This window comes from Trachemys scripta, chromosome 1, assembly GCF_013100865.1.
Source record: "Trachemys scripta elegans isolate TJP31775 chromosome 1, CAS_Tse_1.0, whole genome shotgun sequence".
Classification (NCBI taxonomy): Eukaryota; Metazoa; Chordata; order Testudines; family Emydidae; genus Trachemys; species Trachemys scripta.
Genome location: NC_048298.1, coordinates 215,245,101 through 215,259,615, shown reverse-complemented (window position 1 = coordinate 215,259,615; position 14,515 = coordinate 215,245,101). Strand labels below are relative to the sequence as shown.

Sequence of the window (14,515 nt, the reverse complement as noted above, 5' to 3'; positions counted from 1 at the left end):
TCTTCGGATGCATCCGAAGAAGTGGGCTGTAGTCCACGAAAGCTTATGCTCTAATAAATTTGTTAGTCTCTAAGGTGCCACAAGTACTCCTGTTCTTTTTGCAGAATATGGTCTTTCAACAAGTTGTCCACCTTATACCAATTTAATGTAGCCCACACTTCCTTAGGTTGCTTATAAGAATATCATGTGGGACTATGTCAAAGCCTTATAAAATCATGATATATCATAATTACTGTTTCCTCATATCCACTAGGCCAGTAACCCTGTCAAGGAAGGAAATTAGGTTGGTTAGGTTTGTTTTGACAAATCCCTGTTGGCTATTCCTTATAACCCTATTATCCTCCAGATGCTTGCAAACTGATTGTTTAATAATTTGTTCCAATACCTTTCCAGGTATCGAAGTTAGGCTGGCTGGACTATAATTCCCTTATTCCTCTTTGTTCCCCTTTTTAAAGATAGGTGCTATGTTTGCCCTTCTCCAGTCTTCTGGGACCTCTCCCATCCTCCAGGAGTTCTCAAAGATACTTGCTGACGGTTCCAAGATTGCTTCAAATAGTTCTTTAAGTACCCTAGGATGAATTTCATCAGGCCCTGCTGTCTTGAATACATCTAACTTATCTAAATATTCTTTAACCTATTCTTTCACTATTTTGGCTTGCATTCCTTCCTCCTCGTTAATATTGTGTGGTCACCATTAATCTTTTGTGAAGACTGAAGCAAAATCGGCATTAAACACATCAGTTTTCTTGATGTCATCAGTTATTAGCTCTCCTTCCCCACTAAGTAGAGAGCCTACACTTTCCTTCGTCTTTCTCATGCTCCTAATGAATTTAAAGAACCTTGTCTGATGGCCTTTTAGATCTCTTCCTAGATAGTTTGTGCCTTAGCCTTTCTGATTTTGTTCTGACATGCTTATGCTATTCTTTTGTACTCCTCCTTAGCAATTTGTCCATGTGCCCACTTTTTGGAACTAAGGGGGGCTTGATTTGTATGCAAAATATATTTTTTTAAACTGTGGATTTTGACGTTTTTGCCTGAGCAAGGGCTGCAGATTTTGGACTACATTATTTGTATGAACTGAAGAGCTTTTTTTTTTTTCAGTCTAAAAATTGTACTTTAGTTCTTAATTTTTAAATTGTTTTCCCCAAAAAATGAAACAGCAAGCAAACATCACACTCCTGCCCCCCAAAACCTTCATTTAAACCTATTTGTAAATTATTCCTATTTTTCGTGGAAATAAATTATGGCATGTTTGTCTGTCTCTCTTTCTATTTTTCAGGTTCACCCTCTGTTACGGGTAGTAGAAAAGTGACTAAATTATTGTTTGTTTAAAAAAAACTTCTTAGAAGTAATTTAGAAATAAAATCCTATATATCACAAGTATCTAGCAAAATGTGCCATATATAGCTGTTCTTAACAATTTTTTAAACATCACGTTCTTTTTAAATTCACATTGGTAAACCAAATTTTAAAGAACTGCTACTGATGGTGATTATGAATAGAAACTCCAGTCTACCCTTGAAATCCCTCAATGAACAGATGTTTAATCTGAGTAGTCTAACATTTTCCTTTTACTGGAAAAGTTCCAATGTACTTGCAGTGCCCTGATGCAACCCATGCATGAGTCTTGAGTACATCTGATCAAAATAAATAAGATTTTAATTCCAAGATCTGAAATCCTGTTCCTTCATCAGGAAGTCAAATATGTAATGATTTATCGTCAGTCTGATGAGCTCTTGTCACAGTCCAGTCTCCTTAGGCTGTGTAATCATGTTTTAATTCTTCCATTTCCATATGTGTTGATTTCCCCCATTGCATCTTACTCCTGTAATAACATCAGAAGTTTCCTTCTCCTCAGCTGTCTGCTCTGCAAGCCAAGGTGCATTATCTCAAGTTCCTCAGCGATCTGCGATTATACGGGGGGCGTGTGTTCAAGGCAACATTAGTGGTAACTTTTTCCTTTATTTTCTTGATAATTTTCTCCAATTAATTTGTATCTGCCTGATTCACACATTTGCTTTAAGGAAGTTCAAGTCCAAATCAAACATTCTAAAATAACATATACACTATATTGGATCAAACCACACAAATACTTTTATTTCATTCTTCTTGAAAATGTCTTCCGTTGTATTCTGATTTGCAGCTTGGAGGTAGCATTCATTTGGTGGATGATACCATGGGTATAATTATAAAATACTAAAGTTGTTGAATAAAAAATTATTCTTTTAAGACATATACTCTACATCCACCCATGAAAACCACAATGCAGTCAGTTTCTAACAAAAATAAATTGTGACAAGATAACTTTTATTTTATGTATTTTACTATAAATCTAGTACAATCATGTACCTGTTGTTGGTTTTGTTTGGTTTTGCCTCTTACCAAAGAACTTACTAACTCATGGCAAAGAAATACTGTGCAAATGAAAATCTCATAAAAATGAAATGGTAGAAGTGGTGTTTTTGTTTCATCTTATTTTATTTTTGTTCGGTAAAACCTGTCAGGTTTCTTACTCTTTTTAATTTTTATTTTCTTCTTTTTATATTATAGCAAGGAGAAAAGCGTTCAGAAGTGACTTTGTTAGTAGGGCCCCGCTATGGTATCAGCCACGTGATCAACACCAAAACGAACTTGGTGGCCCTGCTAGCAGACTTTAGCCACGTTAACAGGATCGAGATGTTTACAGAAGATGAGAGCACTGTTAGAGTTGAGCTCCATGTCTTAGATGTAAAAGTAAGTTGACTGTTGATTTGTATCAATTTAGTATCTTAAAATAGCACGATTTTCATTTTCCCTCTGTATTGGAATAGTTGATAAAGTTGTGCATGATTTTGTTATAAATGTTTCACGCTACCAATATTATGAACGTGTACTGTAGAACTGTTTTAGCCAAATGGCATACAGCTGATTACTTAGGAACATAGGAATTTCCATATCGCATCAGACCAGTGAGCTATCTAGTCCAGTATTCTGTTCCAGATGCTTCAGAGGAAGGTAAGAGAAACCCCACAGTGGACAGCTCTGGAACAACCTGCCTAGAAGGGAAATTTCTTCCCAATCCCGTAACTCTTCTGAATTCTTTTTATTCTATCTAATGTAATTGTGGGGGCTCTCGTTCTTCATATAAATGTCTGATCCTCTTTTATCAGAGGGGTAGCCGTGTTAGTCTGAATCTGTAAAAAGCATCAGAGGGTCCTGTGGCACCTTTAAGACTAACAGAAGTATTGGGAGCATAAGCTTTCGTGGGTAAGAACCTCACTTCTTCAGATGCAAGTAATGGAAATCTCCAGAGGCAGATATAAATCAGTATGGAGATAACGAGGTTAGTTCAGTAAGATCCTCTTTTGAATCTTACTGAGCTCTTTGCCTCAGTGGAAATGAGTGGAATTTTGCATATTACATCCTCTCAGTGCAGTTTATAAGATCTTGAAGCTTTATGGTGGAAGCTTTCATAGACTTTCTATAGAATTGTATAGAGGATAAATAGAGCTTAAAGTGGGAAATAGCACAGTATGCAAAAGTTCAATACTTTTAAGCTAAGGATGCTACCAATTTTCCTCTTTCTTACAAAGGTATATGGAAAAAATACACATGGAATATTTACCAAGCTCTTCTTTCAAACACTTAACTTTTATTGACAAGTATTATTTCAATATATTTAAGTTGATAATATTGCTGCAACTTGATCTGGATGCACCAGAAAACATTAGTGGCTGGTGAGCACCTTCTATTCTTTAGCTCCCTGGACAATAACAATATCAGAAGATCCCAGAGTGCTTTATAGCTATTAATGTCACAGAGCACCCCTTAGGGGTAATTATGTGGTTGGGGAAACTGAGACAGAGATTAAATGACTCATTTTGTTCACACAGAAGTTTTGTGGCAAAGCCAGGAATCTCCTAGTCCTATGATGTAATCAGAAGATCATCCTCCCTCTGTGTTTAAGACCAGGTAGTTTGAAGGAGCCAGGAGATGGGAATCTAAGAAAGCTAAACTACTTTATATTACTAATTAGGGCTGTTGATTAATCACAGTTAACTCATGCGATTAACTCAAAAAAATTAATCACGATTAAAAAAATTAATCACGATTAATCGCAGTTTTAATCGCACTGTTAAACAATAGAATACCAATTGCAATTTATTCAATATTTTGGATGTTTTTCTACATTTTCATATATATTGTATTCTGTGTTGTAATTGAAATCAAAGTGTATATTATTTTTTATTACAAATATTTGCACTGTAAAAATGATAAACAAAATAAATAGTATTTTTCAATTCACCTCATACAAGTATTGTAGTGCAATCTTTTTGTTGTGAAAGTGTAATTTACAAATATAGATTTTTTTTTTGTTATATAATTGCACTCAAAAACAAAACAATGTAAAACTTGAGAGCCTACAAGTTCACTCAATCCTCCTACTTGTTCAGCCAATCGGTAAGACAAACAAGTTTGTTTATATTTACAGGAGATAATGCTGCCCTCTTCTTATTTACAATACCACCAGAATGTGAGAACTGGCATTTGCATGGCATTTTTGAAGCTAGCTTTGCAAGGTATTTACGTGCCAGATATGCTAAACATTCATATGCCCCTTCATGCTTTGGCCATTATTCCAGAGGACATGCTTTCATGCTGATGATGGTCGTTAAAAAAAAATGTGTTAATTAAATTTGTGACTGAACTCCTTGGGGGAGAATTGTATGTCCCTTGCTCTGTTTCACCCACATTCTGCCATATATTTCATATTATAGCAGTCTCGGATGATGACCCAGCGCATGTTGTTCATCTTAAGAACACTTTCACTGCAGATTTGACAAAACGCAAAGAAGGTACCAATGTGAGATTTCTAAAGATAGCTACAGCATTCAACCCAAGGTTTAAGAATCTGAAGTGCCTTCCAAAATCTGAGAGGGATGAGGTGTGGCGCATGCTTGAGAAGTCTTAAAAGAGGAACACTCTGATGCGGAAACTACAGAACCCAAACCGCCAAAAAAGAAAATCAACCTTCTGCTGATGGCATCTGACTCAGATAATGAAAATGAACATGCGTCGGTCCTCACTGCTTTGGATTGTTATTGAGCAGAACCTGTCGTCAGCATGGATGCATGTCCCCTCAAATGGTGGCTGAAGCATGAAGGGACATCTGAATTTTTAGCACATTGTTAGTTGGCTACGCCTGTGCCATGCGAACACCTGTTCTCACTTTCAGGTGACATTGTAAACAAGAAGAGGGCAGCATTATCTCCTGCAAATATAAACAACTTGTCTGTCTGAGCGATTAGCTGAACAAGAAGTAGGACTGAGTGGATTTGCAGGCTCTAAAATTTTACATTGTTTTATTTTTGAATGCAGGTTTTTTGTACATAAGTCTACATTTGTAAGTTCAATTTCCATGATAAAGAGATTGCACTGCAGTACTTGTATTAGATGAATTGAAAAATATTTTCTTTTGTTTTTTAACAGTGCAAATAGTTGTAATCAAAAATAAATATAAAGTGAGTATTCTACACTTTGTATTCTGTGTTTTAATTGAAATCAATATATTTGAAAATGTAGAAAACATCCAAAATATTTAAATAAATGGTATTCGATTATTAACAGTGCAATTAATAGCACGATTAATCGCGATTAATTTTTTTTATCGCTTGATAGCCCTAATACTAATAGCTAAGCAACACAGACCATAAAGCAGAGAAGTAATCTGTAGTGACCTGGCAGTTCAGTGAGGGAAGAGAAATATAAATGGCGAGTATCAAGAATGACAAGGAAAATAAGTCGCGCAAGATTTATATGGACTAATTAGCAAAAGGATCAAAATACCTATTCTGCTTCCTGTCAAAAGGAAAAACCTACCAAAAGTAGTGTTATGATGGCACATGAATAAGGATATGGACATTTTGCATATGATTATCAATAACTGAAAAATAACGTGAAACAGAAGTTTCACCACAGTGGGTAGGCCTACTGATGTTGGCCGGAAACTAGGCATGACCATAGCAACTGGGAAATACTTTAAGTACATAATAAAGCTGCTCAAACCCTTGACAGAAATCCAGAATGAGGGCATCACTAACAGCATTTGCCTTCCACTTGTGATGAATTCCTCCATGGGATGCAAGAGGAGGGAGTGGGCCTACCTGAGTAAGGAAGGGGTAATTTACATCTGCCTGTAGCGGCACTAGTGAATGTGGCCTAAGTGTTCATTCCCCAATCAGTAAAAGGGAATGACAATATCTCTCAGGGTTATTGTGAAGCATAATTAGTTAATGCTTGTAAAGCACTTTAAGATCTTTGGTTGAAAAGTTCTATAAAAGTGTAAACAGCTTGAGTCTTTCTTTTACCATTAATTTTCCTTTTTAGTATTCTCTCTACCATGTTACTTCCCAAAAGTCATCCATAAAAGTTTAGTTGCTTCTAGGTTACGAAAAGGGTGAACAGCAGGTCACAGTAATACTCTTGGCATTTAAAATCTCTCTGGAAATCATCTACTTTTATTGATCATCTCATAAAATTCAGCATCAAGAAAGCATTTCAAACACCTCTCTATATACATGCACACCTGCTCCGTCTTAACACTAACATAACAAGAATTGACTCACTCATCTTTGGGTAATAATTTGTATTAATTTTATGCCCAAGGTTGACTGCTTTGAGGCAAGCATGTGTCCTTATAGCAAGGCTCCTGTATTTCTGAACAAAATCTCAAATTGCCCAGAAGCAAAATGATAAATAATCATAATAATAATTGCCTGGATTTTCTCATCACGTCTGAAACTGCACATGTGAAATACTATGTGAATAAGGGTGCCATGGAATTATGTCCATTATTGGCTTAAGATTCTATGCTATGGATTTTTTAAAAAAAACAACATATACCCTATTTTGTGCTTTGTCTTAGACAGCTATGATCAGAGAACTTTGTTTTGATCAAGAGGGCAAGTACACAGCCTCCTTCAGGACCAATTGTCTATTAGTTTGCAGGAGGGTCCAATAAAATCTTCCCATAAATGTGGATACTGCTATAGTGTTGCATTCCAGGACTTTCAGCGAGCTGTAGCAATGATCACATGGGCCATTACAGTGCAGCAAGGCGCTGGGCTGTAGATCCACACCCTGCCTTGCCAGGCAGTTACTTGCCATGTAGACGAACCACAGGGTACACCAGTGAGAAAGGTGAAAGATTTAGTTCTAAAATTTTATGAACAACATTAACTTTTTAATAAGTTCTAGATGTTAAGCATCTTAGAACTCATTTGAGAATTGAAGCTTTTATTAATAATAATTATATAGACAGGAATACAAATATTAGTTAAGCATCAAGTGAATTTAAAATGTCCAGTTAGACATTTTCCTTGCTTCAGCTCACATCTCTCCAAACCCTAAATAGTGTTTTCAATCAGACCTTTCAGAGCTGAGGAAAACTAATTTATTTTTTGATTTTCCAATGTAGCATTTCTGAAATAATTCCTATAATTTACATTTTATAAATATACTAATTTTAATAAGCCATGTTTCAGCAAGTAAATGTATTAAGAATGAATAGCCGTAACGAAGACTTGGTTGTTTCCTTCATAGCCTATTACTTTGCTAATGGAATCATCAGATGCAATGAACCTTGCCTGTTTAACAGCTGGATACTATAGACTACTGGTTGATTCAAGGCGCTCAATATTTAACATGGCCAACAAGAAAAATGCAGGAAACCGAGAAACAGGTATTTATTGCATAATGCATTAACAGAAGTCACATTTACAAAACAAGGCCTTGATCCTGTGATTGGACCCACGCGGACAAAATTCCATTGATATCAGTAGTAGTGTGTGTGCAGGTACAGGGGTATGCCCATTCAGATCTGATTGCTAGTTTGGGGCCTACAGTTGTAATATATAAATTCGGCTTTATAGTATTTTAAGGTTCAGCCGTTGTTCATATTAATGGTAACATAAAATGTTTAATGTATTCCTCCTCGTGCCACAGTGAAACAAATAATTGATCATCTGTTTGCATACAGGGTTATAACATTTTATACAACCAGAGTCTTCATGCAGAAATGTGAGGTGCTGGGGTTTTTTTAGATTATCATATCAACCAGTCCTGGGTTATCATTTCACCTAGTTTTAGTTTAGTTCTCTGCCCTCACAGCATAAAAACATCCAGTTAATCTTAATTCTTAAACCAAGAGCTCCATGGCTTGAAGTAGAGGAGAGTTTGAAAATGCTTTGACTGTAAAAGGGACAAGTTTATGCAGCTGTTCTATATTTAAAACATTGCTTATTCAGAATTAACAAGTCAATATTATAAAATTTGATGAAACAGTTCATTTTTTAAATGATTGTTGCTTTTATTTTGCCAAACTGTAGGAAATGAAAATAGAGGGAAGTATAATCTCCATGCTTCTGAGTGGAACTGTGTACCAAAAACTACTACATTCATGGCTGAAGGGGCTCAAGAGGCCCAAAGAACATTTGTAGACCCAAAACAGAAGACTGCAGAAGTTTCTGAAAGCCCCATGTGTCAAAAAGACCACAGGCATCTCTACATAGAAAATACCTATAATTCAGGTGGACTCGATCAGGGGCTGACCAAACAAGATGACTCCACGGAGGCAGGAGAAAACAGAAGTTTAAACCAGCAGTCATTACTGTCACTCTCAGGACTGGAATCTACCAAGAAAGCACAGGACTCTCCAAGGGGAGCAAAAGTATCCTTTATATTTGGAGATCACAGCTTGGATGGTATCAGTCCCCAAACCCTTGGCTATGAAAGACTTCTGGATGAAAGTCCAGAAGTATTGGACAAACAGAGAGCTATTTATATTAGTAGTACCAATGATATTAAAGGTCTAGAATTGTCTCCAGATGTTGAAAGCATTCAGTTTGCTACAAATTCTGTTTATGCAAGCATAAATGATGGCAAAATATTTGGAGCTGCAGAAGGGATAGAAGAGCCCTTGTTGCATGACATTTGTTATGCGGAAAACACAGATGATGTTGAAGATGAAGATGAAGTTAGCTGTGAGGAGGACATTATGGTAGGAGAAATCAGTAGGCCTACCATTCTCAGTCTTTCTGGTTCAAGTGATGATATTATTGATTTGACATCACTCCCCCCTCCGGAAGGTGATGATAATGAAGATGACTTCTTATTACATTCTTTAAACATGGCCATTGCTGCTCCTCCACCTGGCTTCCGGGACAGTTCAGACGAGGAAGACTCTCAGCACCAAACAACACAGTATATAGAAGACAAGGAGCAAGCTAGTAATCTAGGAAATGATGACATTCCAGTATCACTCATTGATGCTGTCCCTACTAATACTGAGGGGAAGTGTGACAAGGAGCTAGATGATGCTGTAGTCTCCACTCTTCAAGCACTAGAGGCTTTGGCTGCTTCAGAGGAACAGCAGACGAATGACAATTCAGGTTCTTTCACCATAGTTACATTTATTCATTGAACATCATTCCACTTCATCCATTTGCGCCATTTAGCCTTGGAAACATTCCATTCTATATGTTTTTACCATCATGTACACACCTCACATTCCATATCACGTGGTGGAACTACCATAATGTTGCTAAATTACCTTTCTTGGGGATTATGCAATAAAATTGGAGTATGCTTTAAAATAAACCATAAAAATCCCTTTATTTTTATATTTAACACACCCCATTTTCTTATCCGTTTATTCAAGTGCCTCAGATGCTTTCATTAATTGGCTCTTATTTTTTGTGGCATGCAGGTGTAGCAATCTTGCGAGCATATAGCCCTGAGTCATCTTCAGATTCTGGCAATGAAACAAACTCTTCTGAAATGACTGAAAGTTCTGAACTAACCGCAGCACAGAGACAGTCAGAAAATTCCACACGTATGTTTTTGACCACTAGTGAAGGTTACCAACCCCTTGTGGAAGAGCAAACAGAGTTCCCCATTGCTAAGAATCAGGCTGGAGGACCACTTGCAAAATCCTCACACTCCATAGCTGGTCGTCAAGCTGCTGAGCTGCAGTCAAAAGTTGTGCCTTCGAAGCAGATTCTTCATTCAGACAATATGGAAATGGAACCAGAGACCATGGAAACAAAATCTGTCACTGACTATTTTAGCAAATTGCACATGGGGTCTTTGGTATACTCTTGCACTAGTAAAAGGAAAAGTAAGATGGCTGATGGTGAAGTGAAAGCAGCCTGTGATGGTAATGCTACTGTGAAAAAGCATCAGGGAACTAAAAAAGCAGAGACTGATGAAGACCTAAATGCTATATGTGGTACTCTTTCTTCAAGAGATGGTCAACGCATAAGCACTTTTAACGTGGAGAGAACTGCTTTTCGCCAAAGATGGTATGCTGCTGCCGATGATGAAGCAGCAGATAAACCAAACTCAGAAACAGTGAATGGGAAGACATTTCCAAGAGTTTCTGGGCTTGGTAAAACAGATACTGGCTCTAAGAATGAAGTGAATCCTGAAGTTAATGAGGGTGATACTTCAGCTCTTGGCCCAGGTGAAAACTTTTTGTCTGATATGACTAATGTGTCTTCAGCCAAAGACCTAAATGACTCAGAAGATGCAGATGAACATTCTTCAAAGCTACCGGAAACTGAGCAGAGTGTGAGTAGACTTTGTGAATATCACTTGACCAAGCGCATGTCATCTTTGCAAAGTGAAGGCCATTTTTCTCTGCAAAGCTCCCAGTGTTCTTCAGTGGATGCAGGATGCAGCACAGGCAGTAGCCCATGTGCTACCCCAATCGAATCTCCTCTTTGTACCTCTGATGTTAAGCACATTATCTCGGATTCATCTGTGAAGGGCATTGGCTATATTCCAGCAGATGAAAGAGTTGCCATTCTTCCAAATCATGGAACAACATACAAGGAACTACATCAGCAGTCAGAAGCTGTGTGTCATAGAATGACAATGCCTGCCATTCATTCAGCAGTTAATGCCGAACCACTGTTTGGCACTTTGAGAGATGGATGTCATCGGATCCCCAAGATTAAAGAAACTACAGGTACAGCAATTTCAAAGCATGTGTTTTTAAAGACACATATTTAATAGGGTGTATATGTAAAAACCAGGTGTGAAGATTACATCATCTCTTATCTGAATGCATATTGTCATCCTAGAGTGGACAGTGAAATTAGGTCTAAACTGTTTCTAGTCATTCTCGCTTTCTGGTTCTGCTGTGTGGCTTTTGCTAAAATAACCCCAATTACAACGTTGACACTCAGGAAAACATTTCTATTAGCGTTAGCTTTTTAAAAATGTTTCCCAATCTCCCTGACAAGGCTGTCTATTGGAAAGAACATTGCTTGAATGCTACATCAGAATTTCTAAAATTTTGTTTCTTTTGTTTTTCTGGATACTTCTGTAGAGCTAGATATATTTGAGCCATATGAGCTTTAACAATGTATGTAAATTTGGGATAGCGGGGGAATCTGTGATTTAATTATCATATATTATATACTATTTGCCTGCTATGTGGCTAAAATAAGTGACTTTTGCTAAAATAGTTGCACAGAATATTCTCCAGATAACAATATGAAAAGTGTGTTGTTATTGATAGGCCAGGAAAGGCTTAGAGCACTAACTGTAAAGAAGAGAAAGAAATGGGATTAACTATGCATCCTTTTAATTTAAAAACCAATTGCATAAGTTTCCTGTAAGGATAGCTTAGGTGCAGTATCTTAATCACATAATTTAAGATCCAATGTTAAGAGATTTTATAAAATCTTGGTTTGGGGGGGTTGTTTGTTTTTAATTTAATTGAAAACAATATTTGGTTGGGGTCTAAACATTTCCCCTTTACTGGTTGCAACTGAAACACAGCAGCATTGTGTAAGTTTATGAGAACCAAAAAATGAAACTGACGAGAAGCAAAAGTGGAACAGTTTCTTTTCACTGCCTAAAAAAGTGTATTGCGAAACAGAATAAAAATAAATGGAATTTTCAAAATTCTTTCCATTTTAGTAACATAAGGGATTTTTAACCTGTCAATATCCCTTTAAATACTAAATGGGAAACTTCCATTCCAGTTAGCAGAGGAGTGATGTTCATGAAAGTTCTATGGAACAATTTTCTGCTGCCTCACATTATAAGTCACAGTGTGGTAATAGAGGGAGTAGTCAGTTATTCATAAATGAGAATATGTTGATAGATTTTTTTTTAATTTCATGTTTAGAGAAACACAAAGACATATGACTATTTGCTGAAAGACACATTACTATTCATGCATGGTACTAGCTGAAATGGGGGTCCTGGAAAAATACTGTTAGGACAAGTCATTTTTTTTAAAAAACTCCATAAAAGATATTTGGAAATTCATTCTATGAATATTATCAGTGTGATGCTTAATTATTCTCTCTGTTCTTCTACTACCCCTAGTGTAGCTTTCACAGAGCCTGGAAAGGGAAGACGAGGGGGCATGCCTTCAGCTTTTCCTAAACAGCCTCTAACTGACTCCATCATGCTATCATCCAACATTCACTCAGAATCAAAGGTGCCAAGTCAAAATCAAGACTCTTGTGACATTCCTAAAGTAAAACAGGGATGTGGGGCAGCAGTTAGTTTATGGCCATATGACATGATGGGAGGAAGCCTCAGAATGCCACACAGCAGGAAAGTATTGAGACGCAGCAGCAGCGTCACTGCAGGGTCCACAGGCATTGAGATGCTTCTTGAGAAGAAAAAGGCTACACTCAGTCTGAAATGTCTAGACATTGCTGCAAGAGATGATTCCAAGTCCGAAAAAAGGGTGGAACTCCCTCTGGGCAAAAAGTTATCCAAAAGCTATTCTCAAAGTTCTATGAATGATAGCACTGACGTCAAAGACAATAAAAGGTCTTCAGTCACCAGCTCCATGCAGAAGGACTCCAAACAGTACAGAATGTTGCCCTTACGAAAGTCAGATGCCAGCAACTGGAGATGCCATGGCCCATTTAGCTATTGTTTCCTAAGCAGAGGAAATGACAATGAGGATGATGAAGATGATGGAGACAACAACCACCTCTCATGCCTCTATGAACCACAGATACCGTGTTCGTTACCAGAACCAGCCAGCCAGTCTTTTTCCATTGAAAATGAGAAGAAAGTTGTTGAGTCCCCTAAACAGATACTAAATAGTACACATGACAAGAGCAATGCTGAAGACCAAGGTGTCCAAACTGATATGAATCTCAGTGACATGGCCTTTGATGCACAAATCACAAGAATAAATGTGATGAAAGAGAAAACTTATGCAATGCCTGATGGATTTCTTGCAGCACAAAAAGATGCCAATGAGCTGCTCTCTCTGGTCCGAGCAAGTGTGGGGAGGAGGGAAGATTTACATCCGGGAACATATGACCTTAAACTTTCTCAGTTTAAACAACTGTTATCTATAGAATCGAGACAGTTGGGAAGTGCCTGCAGGAAAATGGCCATGGCTGATAAAAGCCCCGAGGAAATGCTTCTAGCTATGACTTCCAGCTTTCAAGTGCTCTGTTGCTTAACAGAAGCCTGCATGCGTTTAGTGAAAGTCATGAACTCTGAAACACAGCAGCAGGAAATTATAGCTAAAATAGATGAGGTCGTAATAAACTACATTTGTCTTCTGAAAGCTGCAGAAACAGTGTCAGACAAGACCTCCGATGATCCTAGCATTAAACTCTTGGCTCGACATTCGACTACCATGGCCGCTATTGTAAGCACACTAACAAGTTCTCTTAAAATGCTTTTAAACAAATAAAATACAAACATCACTTCATAATCTACCTTTGCGAAGCCATACATAAAACCTTTTGTTTACTGTATGTGTATGAACTAATGTAACAAACTCAGCTCCCTCTATCTGTATATTTTGTTATTTTATAAAAAATAAGTATGAGATAAAAAAAAAAAACAGTTCTGCTACCGAACATTGACAAAGTACTGGCCAGATCTATCCTTCTGTTTATATTTTAAATAAAATGACAAAAAAACAAAAACAAAAAATCAAAGAATCCCACAAGAGCATATTGACATTTGGCTATTTTTCATATAGTCAAATCTACAAGTGTATGATGTGAGCTTTTAAAGCCTGTGATGTCAGAGGAATTGTTTCCTGTTCCCTCCGAATTTCCATTTGGAGAACATTACATCCACATTTAGAAATAAGAAATGGAATCATAATGTATATAACACAGTATTTAATGTTTTAAAATTATAATTTTTAAGTATTGGAAATAGCAAAAAGACATTTAAAATCCAAGAGACTATTATGACTTACTAGAGAATATATATATAATAAATAACTCTTTTGTTCATATTGCCTGGTTACCTGATGCTTCTTTTCTAGGAAATGTTTCCATATTGCAAATAGAGAAAATGATAGTATCTGATATATATGGTAGAATGCTGCATTTTGGGACCAAATGATAACTGTGTGGAAGGTAGGGAAGAAGGGTGGAGGACATTGAAGGTGAAATGGGGTTATTTTTTTTATGATGAAAGAACTGCGAGAAATGCATTGGTTTCATTGAAGATTGAAGAACCTAATGGC

The 14,515-nt window shown here is 37.0% G+C and overlaps 1 protein-coding gene across 1 annotated transcript in view; it reads left to right on the top strand.

The window, feature by feature from the left end:
- The window catches only part of FRMPD4 (FERM and PDZ domain containing 4), a 448,829-nt gene extending 434,550 nt beyond the window's left edge, over positions 1 to 14,279 (top strand). Inside the window, exons 7-12 of the mRNA XM_034772197.1 lie at positions 1,841 to 1,948; positions 2,551 to 2,733; positions 7,582 to 7,720; positions 8,367 to 9,428; positions 9,746 to 11,008; positions 12,387 to 14,279. Of these exons, the coding sequence (XP_034628088.1) occupies positions 1,841 to 1,948; positions 2,551 to 2,733; positions 7,582 to 7,720; positions 8,367 to 9,428; positions 9,746 to 11,008; positions 12,387 to 13,723 (4,092 nt within the window). The 3' untranslated portion in view covers positions 13,724 to 14,279. The remainder of the gene's footprint in view (positions 1 to 1,840; positions 1,949 to 2,550; positions 2,734 to 7,581; positions 7,721 to 8,366; positions 9,429 to 9,745; positions 11,009 to 12,386) is intronic.
- Positions 14,280 to 14,515: the final 236 nt, after the last annotated feature.